General features: G+C 38.8%; 1 protein-coding gene across 7 annotated transcripts in view; it reads right to left on the bottom strand.

The window, feature by feature from the left end:
- Positions 1 to 19,687, bottom strand: part of DNAI7 (dynein axonemal intermediate chain 7) — a 129,968-nt gene that overhangs the window by 21,797 nt on the left and 88,484 nt on the right. For 6 of the 7 annotated variants that reach the window (XR_013179591.1, XR_013179592.1, XM_077170325.1 and 3 more), the window contains one exon: positions 1,570 to 1,645. The exons of the other annotated variant lie outside the window; for it this stretch is intronic. Coding sequence is in view for 4 of the 6 variants with exons in the window: in XM_077170325.1 (XP_077026440.1) it covers positions 1,570 to 1,645 (76 nt within the window). In the remaining 2 variants the exon portion in view is untranslated. The remainder of the gene's footprint in view (positions 1 to 1,569; positions 1,646 to 19,687) is intronic. 7 annotated transcript variants of the gene reach the window in all.

Consider the following 19,687-nt stretch of genomic DNA (forward strand, 5'->3'; position numbering starts at 1 on the left):
TAAAACATCTTTTAAAAAGATTAAAGATTAAAAAACTGGATTGAATAATTTCTGGTGTTCATTAGAGATTCTATGGGAAATTTTGTAATCCCATAATTCTCAGTATGCAATCAGAAGGAATACCTGAAGTCAACATCTCAGGGACCACTGCCACTCTTCACTAGAATTCTTTCAATACAGTACTATGTGCTTAAGAGTGAGAAGAACGGGAAGTCACACTGCTTACAGGTTCTACCCTTTACTAGCTATTTGACCTTGGACAAGTTACACTAATCAAGTTCTCTACCCTCAGTTTCTTCAGGTACAAAATGGAGCTAAAAGCTGTATTCATCATACAGAATCTAGGGGACAAGGAAGTAAGCTAATACAAACAAAGTACTCAGAAATAGTACCAAAGAAATAATAAAACCTCAGGATCTTTTAGTAGCCTTTATCATTATAATTTTCCTCTCCCATAAAAGAAGGCACACTGGGATAGCACTCAGATTTTTTATGAACACTGAAAATTAATAGAAATAACCAAAGAAATTTCCAGTTAAGCAATAGCACCTTTTTCTTTATGTACATTTAAAAAAATGTGATCTTTAAATAATTTTTTAATTTATTTAATAACTCAATTACTGAAAATAAAGTAACAAAGAAGACTGCATCCAAGTTTAGCTGTTTATGATATAATTTTGGGATCACCTTCTAGAGAAACTAAGTATCACTGACAGAGGCTCATTAACTGACTTTAGTGACATATTCCTAACAGGAAGATTACCTGGTAAGGGTTATAGAAAAATTATGAAGATATAAACCTAGAGACTGCTGAAACCAATAAAAGTGGGCTAGGAAAAATAAAGATACAGACAAGAGCCCTGTTATGAAAAATAGGCTAAGCGATATACAAAGAATATAGATTGTATATACACAAAGAATATAGATTTTTAGGAGTATTTGGGAAAGAAGTATAATGATAAAGGTTATGGAAAAGATGTCTATAAATTTTAAACTAAAAGATGTACAAAATAGACCTCACTATTATTTTCACATTTCTAAGCTATCCCTCAACTGCTATTTGCCAGGACAAGATTCTTTATAAAAATGTGTAAATGCTAAAAAGTGTTGAGAAATTCCCGCTAGTATGTGTGTGCTGGTGAGTGTTTGCTGCAACATTGCTTATAATAATAAATTAGAAATAACCTCATGGTCTACCAATAGGGATTTTTATTTAAATAAATTTGTTCCACTATTGGGATAGAATGTTGTCAAGCTACTAAAAAATCTGAGGTTACCAATGTTCTGACTTAAAATAATGTTCACAGGGCAAGGCACGGTGGCTCAGCAGGCAGAGTTCTTGCCTGGCATGCTGGGGATCTGGGTTCAATTCCTGGTACCTGCCCATGCGGAAAAAAAAAAAATAGTGTTCACAGAATATTGTTAGGTGGAAGAAAGTAATTTTCAACAAAACAGTTTATGGTATGATCCTATGTTTTATTAAAAATTTCTGCAATGTCTGAAATATCTTTACAATGACCTTGCATTTCTTTTATTAGCAGAAAATCCTAATAAAGATTAGAAGAATACCTGCTAAAACTGTCTCACTTAATAATTTCATCTCCATTTGATATTTGGTGGCTTCAAGATCCTCTGCGACAGCACTCTATAAAAAACACATGGACAGATGTGTGTGATTATCAGTGTCTATTTCAGCTGAGATTCATTATGTTTCTGTTCCACTTTCACTTTATGTGCCTGGTGCCTTGATTGTAGGGCCCCAAACTTGCACTTGTTCAAATTTAAAATTGGACTCAAAAAGCAGTTTTTAGGGACATCTGGGAAGATGGCCAAATAGAGCAACTAGAGATTAGCCTTGCTCCACAGAAAAGTTAAAGAAGGGACAGGAAGGTGACTGAGGTGGTGATATGAGAGTACAGCTGACCTGGGAGAGCCTTCTGCACCACCTCGGGCAGCCCGGGTTGCAGAGGCTGAGGAACTGAGAGGCAGAAAGCTAGAGCCTGATGCGGAGGTGTGGAGCCACAGAGCCTGAGGGAGTGCATGGATGGGACCCTGGGACTAGGAAGTAAGCCAGGCCATGCTCCTTGGATGCGCTACCCTCACCAGCACAGCCCTGTGACCAGTGACTCACCCCATACCCCATGCACCCAAACCCAGTCACCTGCTCCCATTCCCCATGCTCCAGGCACCCCCACCCCACCAGCCCCCAGTGCACATACCTGCCCCCCACCCCCACCCCTAGTGCAGCCCAAACCACCTCTCCTGTATACCTCCTGAGCACTACCTCCCCCTCCCTGTTCTCTGCAGGCTGTTACCAGTGCATAAAGGCTGCAGGCACTAACCTCCATACGTAGGCTACCCCCCCCCCCGTGCCCATAGTGTTGCACAGCCTCACTCAGCACCCTCTGAACTCTGTGCATCAGTTTATGGCACTCTTAGAACCATGCATGTGAACAGGCCCCCAATTATATCATTCAGCTCTGGGAACCACTTTTCACAGCAGTCCTAGAACTGTGCATGTGCACGACCCTCAGCCTCACTTCCCAACTCTGAGAAAGTGCCAACCTGTGCAGCCAGGTCACATTTGCTGCCAATCCACAAAGGTATACTAACCTGCTGCCACAGCTCTATGCATAAGCACAAAGGGCCCCATGCCTTAGATGAGGCAACACCAGGGTTACACCCCCCAGAATGGTTTGAACCCACACAGCTACATCCTCCCTGGCCACTGGGCACCCATGTTCACAAACATTGGCATAATATCCCCAACCAGTACCCATACCTGCCCTGAAACAAATCACTGCACTGAGTGTGCCACTCTGTGCCCTGCTCCCTGCTGTAAAACCATCTCACAAACACAAGGTCTCAGACTACTGAAAGAAATCAACTCCCAAAGTAAATCAATCAAGATTATTTACATGCAACAAAGACAGCAGAAGATCACTAAGCATAGCACAAGACAGAGAAATATAGCCCTGCCTAATGATCAAATTGAAACAGCAGAGGAAACACAAGATGTGGAACAACTAATCATAGCTGTTCATACAACTCTACTTAATAAAATAAGTGGGATAGCAAATGACATAAAGGAGATCAAGAAGACAGTAGAAGAGCATAAAGAGGAATTTGAAAGAATAAATAGAACAATAGCAGATATCACAGAGATTAAAGACTGCTGACCAAATAAAAAACATACTAGAGGCACACAAAACCAGATTTGAAGAGACAGAAGAAGGAGTAAGTGATATAGAGGACAGGATAATTGACTTTGAAGACTCAAAACAACAAATGGCAAAAAAAGATGGAAAAATTGAATTGGAACTCAGGGAAATGGTAGACAAAACAAAGCACACAAATATAAGAATCATTGGTGTCCCAAAATGAGCAGAGAAGAATAAAGGGCTAGGAAAAGTAGTTGAGGATATAATGGGGGAAAACTTCCCAACCCTCTTAAAGGACATAAGTATACAAGTCAAAGGAGCCCAACGAACTCTGAACAAAATAAATCCAAATAGGAGTTCCGGGTCAAGATGGCGGCTTAACAACATGTGCGTTTTAGTTCGTCCTCCAGAACAACTACTAAACAACCAGAAACAGTACAGAACAGCTCCTGGGGCCATGTCAGTGACCAGACACACAGCGTACCCCAGTCTGGACCAGCTGGACCAGCTGTGAGCACCCCCCCGAACCGTGAGTTCCCAAAGCTGCGGCGGCCAGTGCCCCTACCCCACAGGCCACTTCCTGAGGGGAAAGGAAAGGACTTTACCAGCAGCAGGGACTGGGCACAATCAAATGCCAATTGTGGAACTAATTAACAAATTCTGACTACTAAAAGTAGGCCCCCAGCTTAGGTGAACCTAATCTAAGTGGAGGTTGCTCATTTTTGCCCCGGTGCCAAGGGGGCAGGACTGACAGAAAAAGGGGGAGAAAAAAAAGAAGGAAACAGAGGTTTTGTGGCTGTGTATCTACAAAGGTTTGACTGCCTCTGGATACAGCGGCAGGACTTCTCAGGCTGCAACTGCCCCAGGCATACGCAGAAACAAGCTCGTTTGAGGGCTTGTCTGGAGTCTGTGCCATCCCCAGGGGAGGGGTGAAGCAACTCAGGTGGAATCCCTCCATCAAGGAATTCAGACACCAGGGCTTGGTAATTTGAAGCCATTAAAACCAGCCTACAACCTCTCCTCTGTCTCCAACAAACCCCCAGCCAAAGTTAAAGGTACCACATCATCTTATGCTGGTGGGACCTGCAGTCAGACAAGCGCCACATACAGGGCAGGATAAGAAAAACAGAGTCCAGAGACTTCACAGGAAAGTCTTTCAACCTGCTGGGTCTCACCCTCAGGGAAAACCAATGCAGGTGACTCTTTCCTCCTGATAGGAGGCCAGTTTGGTCTGGGAAAATCTGGCTGGGGTCTATAATATCTAAGTAGACCCTCTTAAGGGTGTGCAGGGGAAAGGCACCACACAAGCAGGGCAAGAAACAAGAAAACAAGAACTGAAAAATTCTCCTCTGTTAAACAAAACTTAAGCTAAAGGTCCAGATAAAGCTGAACAGAATGTCAAAGAACAGATAGATAACAAATTCATCCAGCAAGAAAACCCTAGATAAAAGAAGTGAAAGCAATCTCCAGAATAAACTAATTAAGGTAATTAAATGCCTAGATGCCAGCAAAAAAATAACAAATCACACTAGGAAAATTGAAGATATGGCCCAGTCAAAGGAACAAACCAACAATTCAAATGACATACAGGAGCTGAAACAATTAATTCAGAATGTACGAACAGACATGGAAAACCTCATTAAAAACCAAATCAATGAATTGAGGGAGGATATAAAGAAGGCAAGGAAAGAACAAAAAGAAGAAACTGAAAGTCTGAAAAAATAAATCACAGAACTTATGGGAATGAAAGACACAGTAGAAGAGATGAAAAAAACAATGGAAACCTACAATGGTAGATTTCGAGAGACAGAACATAGGATTTCAAAACTGGAGGATGGAACATCTGAAATCTGATCAGAAACAGAAACTATAGGAAAAAAAATGGAAAAATATGAGCAGGGACTCAGGGAATTGAAAGACAATATGAAGTGCACAAATATACATGTTGTGGGCATCCCAGAAGGAGAAGAGAAGGGAAAAGGAGGAGAAAAACTAATGGAGGAAATTATCACTGAAAATTTCCCAACTCTTATGAAAGACTTAAAATTACAGATCCAAGAAGTACAGCGTACCCCAAAGAGAATAGATCCAAATAGACATACTCCAAGACATTTAATAATCAGAATGTCAGAGGTCAAAGAGAAAGAGAGGATCTTGAAAGCAGCAAGAGAAAAGCAAGCTATCACATACAAAGGAAGCCCAATAAGACTATGCGCAGATCTCTCAGCAGAAACCATGGAGGCGAGAAGACAGTGGGATGATATATTTAAATTATTAAAAGAGAAAAACTGCCAACCAAGAATTCTATATCCAGCAAAATTGTCCTTCAAAAATGAGGGAGAAATTAAAACATTTTCAGACAAAAAAATCACTGAGAGAATTTGTGACCAAGAGACCAGCTCTGCAAGAAATACTAAAGGGAACACTAGAGACAGATATGAAGACAGAAGAGAGAGGTGTGGAGAAGAGTGTAGAAAGGAAGACTATGAGTAAAGGTAAAAAGAAGGAAAATTAGATATGACATATAAAACCCAGAAGGCAAAATAGTAGAAGAAAGTACTACCCATGCAGTAATAACACTGAATGTTAGTGGATTAAACTCTCCAATCAAAAGACATAGTCTGGCAGAATGGATTAAAAAACAGGACCCATCTATATGCTGTCTCTACTCAAAGGACACGAGGCCAAGGACACAAATGGACATTCACACACCAATGTTTATAGCAGCATTATTAACAATTACCAAGAGATGGAAACAGCCAAAATGTCCATCAACAGACAGTTGACTAAACAAACTGTGACATTTACATAAGATGGAATATTATACAGCTGTAAGAAAGAATAAAGTTATGAAGTATGTAACAACATGCATGGACCTTAAGGACATTATGCTGAGTGTGATTAGCCAGGAACAAAAGGACAAATACTGTATGGTCTCACTGATATGGACTGACGTTAGTGAATAAACTTGGAATATTTCCTTGGTAACAGAGACCATCAGGAGATAGAAATAGGTGAGATATTGGGTAAATAGAGCTGAAGGGATACAGATTGTGCAACAGGACTGAATATAAAAACTCAGAAATGGACAGCACAACACTACCTAACTGTAATGTAATTATGTTAAAACACTGAATGAAGCTGCATGTGAGAATGATAGAGGGAGGAGGGCTGGAGCATAAATGAAATCAGAAAGAAAGATAGATGTTAAAGATCGAGATGGTATAATCTAGGAATGCCTAGAGTGTATAATAATAGTGAAATGTACAATGTACAAATTTTAAAAATGTTTTTGCATGAGGAAGAACAAAGGAATGTCATTATTGCAGGGTGCTGAAAATAGATGATAATATTTTAAAATGTCACCTTATGTGTGAGACTAAAGCAAAAAATGTTTGTTACAAAATTTATATTTTGACTAGAACATTTCCTAGTATAACTCATGTAGATAGTTTGATTGAATGTCATAAGTACTTGGAATCTCAGGTAGGACATGAGATTTTGTTGGTTTGTCCAGAGTGATGCCCTGACGAATCCCAGAGTGATTTGATCAGTGACTGGAAAAGTATTTGCAAGCGCCCTTCAGGGAATGGTGAAAGCAGGGAGAAATTCAACTTCCCCAAGTTGAATTCTTGATATTCTCACAATCAGTGTGGACAACAAAAGCTATAGGCTGAGCCCCCAGTCTTGGGGTTTGTTCATATGAAACTTAACCCCACAAAGGATAGGTCAAGTCTACTTAAAATTTAGGCCTAAGAGTCACCCCCAAGAGAGCCTCTTTTGTTGCTCAGATGTGGCCTCTCTCTCCAGCCAACATGACGAGCAGTCTCACCACCCTCCCCCTCTCTGCATGGGACATGACTCCCAGGGGTGTGGACCTTCCTGGCAATGTGGGACAGAGATCCTGGAATGAACTGAGACTCAGCATCAAGGGACTGAGAAAAAACCTAGAATGAGCTGAGAATTAACATCAAGGGATTGAGAGAACCTTCTCAACCAAAGGGGGAAGAGTGAAATGAGAGTAAGTGTCAATGGCTGAGAGATTCCAGAGTTGAGAGGTTATCCTGGAGGTTATTCTTATGCATTAAGTAGATACCACCTTATTGTTCAAGATATAGCGGAGAAGCTGGAGGGAACTGCCTGAAAATGTAGAGTTGTGTTTCAGTAGCCATGTTTCTTGATGATGATTGAACAATGATATAGCTTTCACAATGAGATTCTGTGAATGTGAAAACCTTGTGTCTGATGCTCCTTTTAGCTACTATATCAACAGAAGAGTAGAACATATGGAATAAAAATAAATAATAGGGGGAACAAATGTTAAAATAAATTTAGTTTGAAATGCTAGTGGTAAATGAAAGCGAGGGGTAAGGGGTATGGTATGTATAATCTTTTTTTTCTCTGTTATCGTTTTATTTCTTTTTCTGTTATCTTTTTATTTCTTTTTCTAAATCGATGCAAGTGTTCTAAGAAATGATGAATATGCAACTATGTGATGATATTAAGAATTACTGATTGTATATGTAGAATGGAATGATATCTTAATGTTTTGTTTAGTTCTTTTTTAATTAATAAAAAAAGTTTAAAAAAAATCCAAATAGGCCTTCCCCAAGGCACATACTGATCAGTCTGTCAAATGTTGCAGAGAAGCAGAAAATCCTGAAAGCAGCAAGAAAAGAACAATCTACTACATACAAAGGAAACCAAATAAGACTGAGTTCAGACGACGCAACTAGCACCCTGGAGGCGAGAAGGCAGTGGTATGATATATCCAAGATCCTGAAAGAGAAAGACTCCCAGTCAAGAATTCTGTACCCAGCCAAACTGTCCTTCAAAATTGAGGGAGAGAATAAAGTTTTCAGACAAAGATGTCCTGAAAGAATGTATCAGCAAGAGACTGGCCCCATAAGAAACACTAAAAGGAGTTCTGCCAACTGAAAAAAAAAAAAGAAACAGGAGAGGGAGGTCTGGATGAGGGCATAGAATTGAAGAGTACCACTAAGGGAAATTTAAGGAATACAAAGAGAAAGAGAGAAAATAATATATAGATCTGACAAATAAAATTTTAAAGATAAGAGGTAGAATCAAAAAACACCATTTCAGTAATAACTTTGAATGTTAATGGACTACACTTACCAATTAAAAGATACAGATTATGTTAAGAAACATAATCCAGCTATTTGCTGCTTACAAGACACTCATCTTAGACACAAGGATACAAATAAATTGAAAGTGAAAAAATAGAGAAAGATTTTCCAAGCAAGTTGTAACCAAAAGGAAGCAGGAGTGGCTATACTAATATCAGACAAAATAGACTTTAAATGTAAAGACATCATAAGATACAATGAAGGATACTATATACTAATTAAAGAGTCAATTCACCAAGAAGATATAACAATCATAACCGTTTATGCTCCTAATCAAGGAGGTCCAAAGTACATGAGACAGACATTGGCAAAACTGAAGGGAGTAACAGATTTTTCAATAATAGTAGAAGACATCAATACGCCACTCTACTCTATAGATAGAACAACCAGACAGAAGATCAACAAAGGAAATAGAGAAGTTAAATAAATTGATAAATGATTTAGACCTAACAGACATATATAGGTCATTGCACCCCAAAGCACAAGGATATACATTCTTCTTTAGTGCTCAGGGAACATTCTCTAGGATAGATCATATGCTGGGGCATAAAACAGGTTTTTATATATTTAAAAACACTGAAATTATTCAAAGCACTTTCTCTGATCACATTGGGATGAAGCTGGATCTCAATAACCACCAAAGAATAGAACATTCACAAATATATGGAGATTAAATAACACAGTATTAAACAATCAGTGGGTCAAAGAAGAAATTGCTAGAGAAATCACTAGCTATCTGGAGATGAATGAAAATGAGAATACAACTTATCAGAACCAACTGGATGCAGCAAAGGCTGTGCTGAGAAGGAAATTTATTGCCCTAAATGCCTATATGAAAAAATGAGAAAGAGCAAAAATCAAGGACTTAACAGTACACTTGGAGGAACTTGGGAAATAACAGTAAACTAACCACAAAGCTAATAGAAGAAGAGAAATAACAAATTAAAGCAGAGATAAATGAATGGGAGAACAAAAGAATAATAGAAAGAATTAATAAAACCAAAAGTTGGTTCTTTGAGAAATCAATAAAATTGATGGGCCATTAACAAGTCTGACAAAGAAAAAAAGAGAAAGGATAGAAGTAAAATCAGAAATGAGAAGGTGTGCATTACCACAGACCCTAAAGAAATAAAAGAAACCATAAGAGGATACTGTGACCAACTATACGACAACAAACTAGACAACTTAGATGAAATGGAGAAATCCTTGGAGATGCACAAACAAGCTACACTGACTCATGAAGAAATAGAAGATCTCAACAAACCAATCAAAGTAAAGAGATTCAATCAGTCATCAAAAATCTTCCCACAAAGAAAAACCCAGGGCCAGATGGCTTCACAGGGGAATTTTATCAAACATTCCAAAAAGAACTAACACCGATCCTGCTCAAACTTTTCCAAGAAATTGAGGAAAAAGGAACTCTATCTAACTCATTTTATGAAGTTAATATCATTTTAATACCCAAACCAGGTAAAGATGCTAAAAGCAAGGAAAACTACAGGCCAATCTCCCTAATGAACATAGATGTAAAAATTCTCAATAAAATATTAGCAAATCAAATCCAACAAAACATTAAAAGAATTATATACCATGACCAAATGGGGTTTATACCAGGAATGCAAGGATGGTTCAATGCAAGAAAATCAATTAATGTAATACAGAACATTAACCAATTGAAAAGGAAAAAAATCACACGGTCATCTCAATTGATGCTGGAAAAAAATTTAACAAAATTCAGCATCTTTTTCTGATAAAAACATTTCAAAAGATAGGAACCAAAGGTAACTACCTCAATATGATAAAGAGAACATATGAAAAACCAATAACCAGCATGGTACAGAAAGAGACTGAAAGCTTTGCCCCTAAGATCAGGTAAAAGACAAGAATGCCCACTGTCACCACTATTATCCAACATTTGCTAGAAATTCTAGCTTGAGCAATGAGGCAGGACAAAGAAATAAAAGGCATCCAAATTGGAAAGGAAGAAGTAAAACTCTCATTAATTTCAGAAGATATGATACTATACTTGGAAGATCCTGAGAAATCTACAGCAAGGTTATTTGACCTAATAAACAAATTCAGCAAGGTGGCAGGATACAAAATTAATGTGCAAAAATCAGTAGCATTTCTATACACAAACAATGACCTAGCTGAGGAGTCAGTTAAGGAAAAAGATCCATTCAAAACGGCAACTAAAAGAATCAAGGACTGGAAAAAAAAAAAAAAAGAATCAAGTACTTAGGAATGAACTTAACTAGGGAGGTAAAGGACTTGTACACAGAAAACTATATAACATTGTAAAAAGAGATCAAAGGAGATCTAAATAAGTGGAAAGACATTCCCTGCTCAAGGATAGGAAGGCTAAATATAGTTAAGATGTCAATTCTCCCCAAGTTGATCTAAAAATTCAACACAGTATCAATCAAAATCTAACAAACTATTTTGAAGATGTGGAAAAGCTAATTACGAAATGCATCTGGAAGGGAAAGAGACCCTGAATAGCTAAAAGCATCCTAAAAAAGAAGAATGAAGTGGGAGGATTAACACTCCCTGACTTGAAAACCTATTATAAAGCCACAGTGGCCAAAACAGCATGGTTCTGGCACAAAGATGGAGGCATTGACCAATGGAATAAAATCAAGAGCACAGACATAGACCACCAAATCTGTGGTCAACTGATTTTTGACAAGGCTCCTAAATCCTCTGAACTGGGACACAATAGTCTTTTGAATAATTGGGCATGGAAGAACTAGATATCAATAGCCTAAAGAATGAAAGAATCTCTATCTTACACCCTACACAAAAATTAACTCAAAGTGGATCAAACACCTAAATATAAGAACTAGCATCATAAGGCTTCTAGAAGAAAAACTAGGGAAACATCTTCAAGACTTTAGCTTCCTAAACTTTACATCCAAAGCACAAGCCACAAAAGAAAAAATAGATAAACGGGAACTCCTCAAAATCAAATGCTTCTGCACTTCAAAAGACTTTGTCAAAAAGGTGAAGAGGCAGACTTAATGGGAGAAAATATTTGGAAATCACATATCAGACAAAGGTTTGATTTCCTGTATATACAAAGAAATCATACAACCCCATAACAAAAGAACAAACAACCCAATTATAAAATGGCTAAAGATAGGAATAGGCATTTTTCTGAAGAACAAATACAGATGGCTCAAAAGCGCATGTAGTAAGTGGGCCACAGTGGCTCAGCAGGCAGAGTTCTCACCTGTCATGCTGGAGACCCAGGTTTGATTCCTGGTTCCTGCCCATGCCAAAAAAAAAGAACACAAAAAACAAACTGCTAATGTTTTGGGTGGGCCACGGTGGCTCAGCAGGTAAGAATGCTTGCCTGCCATGCCCGAGGACCTGGGTTCGTTTCCCGGTGCCTGCCCATGTAAAAAAAAAAAAAAAAGCACATGTAGAGATGCTCATTTTCATTGGCTATAAGGGAAATGCAGATCAAGACTACAATGAGATACCACCTCACACCATAAGAATGGCTGCAGTTAAACAAACAGGAAGCTATAAATGTTGGAGAGTATGTGGAGAAACTGGGACACTTATGCACTGCTGGTGGGAATGTATAATGGTGCAAGCACTGTGGAACACCATTTGGCGGTTCCTTAGGAAACTAAACATTGACTTGCCCTATGACCCAGCAACAGCATTACTTGGTATATACCAGAAAAACTGAAAGCAACACACAAACAGACATTTGCACACTGATGTTCACAGCAGCATTAGTCACAATTGCCAAAAGATGGAAACAAACTAAATGCCAATCAACAAATGAGGGGATCAACAAAATGTGGTATAAACGTAATGATGGAATATTACAGCAGTAAGACAAAATGATGTCCTGAAGTATATGACAAGATGGATGAGCCTTGAGGACATAATGCTGAATGAAGTTAGCCAGACACAAAAGGATAGATACTGTATGAATCCACTTTTATGACTAGCATAAAGGTATAATCAGAGGTTTATAATACAGAATATACAGGACTGAGAGATACATAGGAGCTAGAGATGGGGGAACTGTTAGCTAATGAGGTTGAACTCCAATGAAAGGGAATAGATAGGAGCTAAGGTGGTTCTCTAGTGGATCTGTAAGTAATATTACCATATTGAAGATGAACAAGATTGAAAGGGGTTGTATAGACCTACGTATTCCACCGATTAACACTAGAAATATGAATTAGCTCTCGCAAGATTTACTTCAAAGATATGATTCACGTACAAAGAGTGTTTAAGTCCAGGGTATGGGGGAAAACTGCTATTGCATGCTATGAGCTATGTTCAAAAGGAAACCATCAGCACTATCAGAGCAACAGCAGAAGTAAAAAAACAGGGGGAGGGATGAGAGTTAAGAGGAGGTTTAGATTTCTGATTTGGTGAGGATGTATTTATTAGTTTTCTTCCTCTTGGGAACAATGAAATTATCTAAAAATTGAGAATGTTGAAGGACTGTGGACTTTGGACCCTCTATATGATGCACGATAAATGCAGGTGGCTGGCTGAAGGATGCACTGACGGAGAAGTAGATTGGCAAATGATGGCATATACTTATGAATGAAGGTTGTGCTGCTACAAAAAGGAACAAAGTTGTGAGCCATGCAACGATGTGAATGAACATGTGGGACATTTGGTGAGACAAAATAAGCCATAAACAAAAGAACAACAATGGTATAGTCACCTTTAAAAAATGCTTATAAGAAAACTGGGGCCTAGATTGTGAGCTTTTAGAACAGACACATTAAGTCTGGATTATTATTAAAATCCATTATTTCTGGATTTTGAGAGGATGTTTTATATATATAACCTGATATTTAGAGATAAGAATGAAGCCAAACAAGTTGGGATTACAGTAATTCAGAACATAGGGGTAAGGAAGACAGTGTCCATATTTTAGAACCATACATACTCTTTGGGACCAATGGAAGAAAGATTTATTTGGTCTGGAACTGAAATTTTCTGTAGTGCATAATCTAATCCAACCTATTTGTATAGCTCATTTGAACAACTGAAACACAGGAAGCACAGAATAAGAAAGAAGTCCTTTTAGATTATTGTAATACCTAAATACATCCTAGAGTATATTAAGCAGATAATCAAAAAGTAATTGGCAAAGCCCCTGAGGGATAGGAGAAAAAGATGGAACTATTAAATCTTACCATCAGGGAATCCCCTGATACTATGTCAAACTTTAGGAACACCCAAATCAATAGGCCATGCCCTCGATCATGAGGCTTTCTCTGGTGAAGCTTATGTAGGTAATGGAGAAGCTTAGACTACATATAGGCATGCCTAGGGTTACTTCTGTAGGACCTCTTTTGTTGCTCAGATGTGGCCTCAGTCTCTCTAAGCCCAACTCTGCAAGTGAAATCATTGCCCTCCCCACTACATGGGACATGACATCCAGGGGTGAAAGTCTCCCTGGTGACATGGGAGATGACTCCCAGGGATAACTCCTGACCTCATACCGTGGTATCAACAATTCTATCCTGACCAAAAGGGGGAAAAAGTATAATTAATAAAGTATCAGTGGCAGAGTGAGTTCAAATAGAGTTGAGAGGGTACTCTGGAAGTTTCTTTTACGCAAGCTTCAGTTAGACCTTGTTACCTATTGTAACCTACCAACCCCTAACCAGAACCATTCCAGCCAATCCTAATGAACACCTAGGGCAAAATATAAGATTCCATAAGGGTCCCATGCACTAGAGTAACTTACAACCTCCAGATGTGTCCCTGGTCCAGATAAGTCCCGAAACCTAGCTCAGCCTCTCCAGAACATCAGATAGTTCCATCTTCCTTCTTCATAATAGTGACAGACCCTTCCAATATCAACAACTTAGAATCGACATAGCCCAAACACCCCTAAAGAGAGGGATGGAAATATCAAAGGTGGTGGTGGAGTTATACAGAGTAGATAGGATTTAACAAATGAATATGAATGCTGAATCATTAAATTGATATCTCTTTTAGTCTCTAGTATTTTAGAGCAGCTAGAAGTAAAAACCTAAAATTGTGAAATTATAACCCATGTTAAACTCTGGAATATGTTCTACAACTGATTGTGGTGCTGTGCTTTGAAATTTATAGCTTTTTTAATACATATGTTATTTTTCACAAAAAAAGAAAGAAAAAAAGTTGATTGTGATGATAAAAAATATTTAAGCCCTCTAGCCTTTTATATTCTGGAATGGCTAGAAGGAAAAATATGAGTTTATCATGGTAGGCCATGATAAACTCTGGGATCTATCTTGTAACTACTTGTTGAAGAGTGCTTTGAAACCTATTGCCTTTTTATTTCTTTGCTTTGTATATATGTTACACTATACAATAAAAAAAAAGTTAAAACACACACACAAAACCAAGTTAACTCCAGTATCTTAGAGCAGCTAGAAGTAAAAACCTAAAATTGTGGAACTGTAACCCATACCAAACACTGAAATCTGTTCCACAACTAATTGTTGTGATGTGCTTTGAAATTTATTCCTTTTTTGTTTATATGTTAGTTTTCACAAAAGGGAGGGAAAAAAGTCAATTGTGATGATAAATGCAAAGCTATACGATGATACTATGAAACACTGATTGTACACTTTGGATGATTACATGGTATATGAATACATAATATATATTTTTTAAAAAAAGAACCTTTAAAAAAACAAGCTAAAAAAAAAAGAGCAGTTTTTTAAAAAGCAATGAAAATGAGTGCGCATTTCGTCAGAACTTCACAAGGGCAGGAGATAGCATGCTCAGATTCTCTGCTGAAAATCCAAGTGTAAAATATAGAAACTAAAAGTAATGCAATCTATTAAGAACTTTTATTTGCATGTGCATTTTAGTATAGGCTAAGGGGTAGATTTTGCTTGATTTTGGTAATTAATTAGCTCTCTGATAGAGTAATTCTAAAGCCTCCTTTTGGGTAAGCCTCTCAAGAAAATCTAAGATGCTGGGCAGCAAGTAATATAGAAGATTATCTCATCATACTCCAGTACACTGTGAAGAGTACTGCAACAGCTCTTTTAGTTTAGCCAGGCAGCCTCTCTTGGGGAGTTCACTGAGGACCTTCATTGGAGCTGCCAGCTCATGGCCTGCCCTAAAGATTTTGTACTCTTACATCATCACGATAGACCTATAAAGATCTGTCCTGTCTCAACCTGAGTTCCAGCCTGCCTTGAGGAAATGGCTACCCTACCTCCGGTCCACCCTGAGGGGTCAGCCATCCAACCTTCATCTGAAGAGATTAAACCTTCAGTGCCTGGAAACATGGAACCACCTCCCCGGGGGAAACAACTCTTGCTTCTTGGTCTGGAGACATTAATCCTCTTTCACCAGATGAAATGGCAAAGGAATGCCAAGATAACTACTCATCTTTTTGAGAAACAGCTTTTGTCCTGCTGTTACTGTTAGTAGAGACTGAAATCTTAACCATGGGCCTTAGTAGAGAGTGAACTCTTAAACATGGGCCTCCAAGTTACCATGAGATCTGAGTTGCATATCATGAACTGGGTGTTGCCTGGCCCACCAAGTTGGGCGTGCACAGCAGCACTCCATCATACAATGAAAATGGTTCAATTGACCTAGGGCTGGAGCAGGACCTGTAGGCACACGTAAACTACATGAGGAAGTGGCCCAGAAGCCCATGGCCCCTACTCCTGCCACATTATCTTGTCTTTCCAAGCCCAGAGCTATGGCCTCTTTGGGAGTTCATTACAATTGGTTGACTGAGGAAGAGTAAACCAGGGCCTGGTTTACAGATAGTTCTGGATGATATCAGATACCACCAGAAAGTGGACAGCTGCAGCACTGCAGGCCCTTTTTGGGATGTCCCAGAAGGACAGTGATGAGGGTAAATTCTACCAGTAGGTGGGACTTCAAGCAGTTCTCTTGTTTTTTCAGTTTGCTAGGAAGGAGAACTGGTAGGAGGTGCCTTTGTACTCTGACTCAGGGGTTATTGCTAATGGTTTGGCTGGATGGTCAGGGACTTGAAAGATACTGATTGGAACACTGGTGACAAAGAGTACTGGGGGAGAGTATGTGGAGAGATCTTCCGAAATGGGCTAAAAATATGAAGATATTTGTGTATCATGTGAATACACACCAGAGGGTGACTTCAGCAGGGAAGGTTTTAATAATCAAGTGGATAAGATGACCTGCTCTCTGAATACCAGTCAGCGTCTTTCTCCAGTAACTCCTATCATTGCCCAATGGGCTCATATACAAAGTGGTCATGATGGTAGGGATGGAGGTTATGCATGGGCTCAGCAACATGGACTTCCACTCTCAAGGCTGACCTGGCTACAGCCACTGCTGAGTGCCCAATCTGCCAGCAGCAAATATCCACACTGAGCCCCCAATATGGCACCATTCCCCAAGGTGATCAGCTTGCTACCTGGTGGAAAGTTGATTACACTGGACCACTTCTATCATGGAAGAGGCAGTGGTTTGTTCTAACTGTAATAGACAAATACTCTGGATATGGGTTTGCCTTCCCTGAATGCCAAAACTACCATCCATAGAATTACAGAATGTCTTGTCCACCATCATGGTATCCTATACAGCTTGTTTCTTATCAAGAAATCCACTTCACACAAATGAAGTCTGGGAATGGGCACATGGTCATGGAATTCTCTGGTCTTACCATGTTCCCCATCATCCTAAAGCAGTTATATTGATAGAATGGTGGAAAGGTCTTTGGAATAACCAATTACAGTGCCAAGTAGGTGGTAATACCTTGCAGGGGAGGGGTAATATTCTCTAGGAGGCTGTGTATGCTCACAGAATCAGTATCCAATCTATAGAGCTGTTTCTCCCTGCCCAGGATTCATGGGTCCAGCAATCAAGGGATAGAAATGGGAGTGGTATTACACACTATTACCCCTAGCGATCCCCTGGGAAATCTTTACTTTCTTTCCTGCAACCTTGAGCTCTGTTGGTCTACAGGTTTTAGTTCCAGAAGGAGGAGTACTTCTACAAGGAGACACAACAATGATTCCATTGAACTGAAAGCTAAAATCACCACAGGGTCACTTTGGACTACTCACGCTCCTGGATAAACAAGCAAAGAATGGGATTACTTTACTGGCTGGGGTGACTGACTCTGACTGTCAAGGGGAAATAGGTCTGCAACTACACAATGGAAGTAAAGAGTTTTCCTGGAATGTAGACAATCTTCCAGGGTATCTGTTAGTACTACCATTGCCTGTGCTTAAAGTCAATGAAAAATTGCAACAACCTAAACCAGGCAGGACTACAAAGGACTCAGAAACTTCAGAAATGATGGTTTGGTGTACCTCACCAGGCAAAGAACCATGGCCAACTAAGACGCTTGCTGGGGGTAAAGGGAACATGGAATGGGTAGTGGAAGAAGGCAGTGATAAATATGAACTACGACCATTTGACCAGTTACAGAAATGAGGACCACAATGGTGTGAATATTTCTTCCTTGCTTTGTAATGAGTATCTATGCATTGGTATATGAGGCGAATATTTTTGTTTTCCTGTCTATTTTGTCCCTTTTATCATATGACATAATTTCTATTGTTCATGTTATAGTATTTAAATTATATGGTATCAAGTTTAAGAGTGAATATTATGCAAGAACTTGAACCCTATTCTGGAGAGAATTAGTGTATTTTTATTGTACACAGGACAGTTGAGTATTGTTAGGTGAAAAAAAATGTGTGTGTTATTGTTCTCTATTTAGAGATTAAGTACGATTTAAGGTGATGTGTATAACTACCAAGCTGACAAGAGGTGGACTGTGATGGTTAGGTTCATGTTTCAACATGGCCAGGTGATGCTGCCCGGTTGTCTGGTCAAGCAGGCACTAGTCTATCTGTTGGTGTGAGGACATTTCATGGACTTAAATCATGAGCACATTTGCTGCATACATGGCTGATTACATCTCCAATTGGCTAAGGGGAGTGTCTTCTGCAATTAGTGACACAATCTAATCACAAGAAGACTTTTAAGGAGAATTCAAAAGAAAGAATCTCTCTTTCCACTTCAGCCAGCCAGCCTCTCCTGGGGAATTCATTGAGGACCTTCATTGGAGCTGCCAGCTTGCACCCTGCTCTTCAAATTTTGGACTCCCTTGTATCCATGGTTGCATGAGACACTTTTTTTTTTTTTTTAACTATTTTTAATATTCTGTTTCTCAAGAACCACCACTGATACCAAACTGTATTAGTCAGAATTCTCTAGAGAAACAAAACTAATAAGAGATATCTGTAAATATGAGCTTTATAAAAGTCTCTGCATGAGACACTTTTATCTCATATTTATGATGAAAAAAAAGAATACTGCAATAGAAGTTCAAAGATTTAGACTTTAAGTCTGTCACTAGCTACTACTGTGATATTGAACAAGTCACTTAGGCATTATAGGCATCAAATTCCTAAACCAGTAATAAGAAAGAACATTTTGGTACAGACTGTACCAAAGGCATATAACACATTTTGCTAACAATCCTATGAGATAGCTATTATCTTCATTTTACAGATAAGGAAATAAGCTGAGTGACATAACTGTTATAAAGTCAAATTTAAAAATGGAAGTAAAAGAACTTTTATATCTTAGAGCACTAGATAAATACACAGTGTTGCTAGAAAAATTTGATATGTATGTGCTAAGATTTGCAAACTGAATGATAGCTAGCAAACTTCATTTCACCTCAAATACCACTTGGTACTTCTGCAGCAAAAGTTACTTTACACCAGAATTCTAGCCAGAAGCCTAAAGCCAATTTATCCCATCATTCCTCACATACTCAACCACCGCACAAAATGCAAGCTCCCTTTAGTAAATTATTTTTTGCTTACTCTCATCACCATTTTCTCTATGTGTCTTCCTTTTGATTAATTTTATCACTTTTGTATCCCCTTCAATCTTTTCCATTATGCCTCCTAAATGTTTCACTTATTAACTCATTCATTCCAATAATTTATATAACTCCTAAAATGTACAGGCATAGGTAGACACTGGGAATTTTTTTAAAAGTAAAAGACAAGGACATTAACATAAGGAGTTCCTAGTCTATTAGGAAAACATAAACAAATAGATATAAAGTTTGTAGGCTGATGTGATAAAATGTAAGAGGTTCGCAATACAAATACAAAGAAAGAATACTCAGTTGTGTAGGAAAATCGGTAGGTGAAGATAGGATGCCAATCAAAGTTGGTAGTTTGAACTGAGTCTTGAAAGGTAACTAGGTCTTCCCCCAAAAGTATGGGAGGGAATTTCAAGTGAGAACAAAGCCAGAAAGGCATGAAGCAAAGCAGAATATCCCAAGCCACCTTGAGGTCTGGTATGGTTGGAGTGAGGTATGCTAGGAAGGTGTGAAGGTCTGAGGCAGGACAGAGGCAG

This window comes from Tamandua tetradactyla, chromosome 7, assembly GCF_023851605.1.
Source record: "Tamandua tetradactyla isolate mTamTet1 chromosome 7, mTamTet1.pri, whole genome shotgun sequence".
Taxonomy (NCBI): domain Eukaryota; kingdom Metazoa; phylum Chordata; class Mammalia; order Pilosa; family Myrmecophagidae; genus Tamandua; species Tamandua tetradactyla.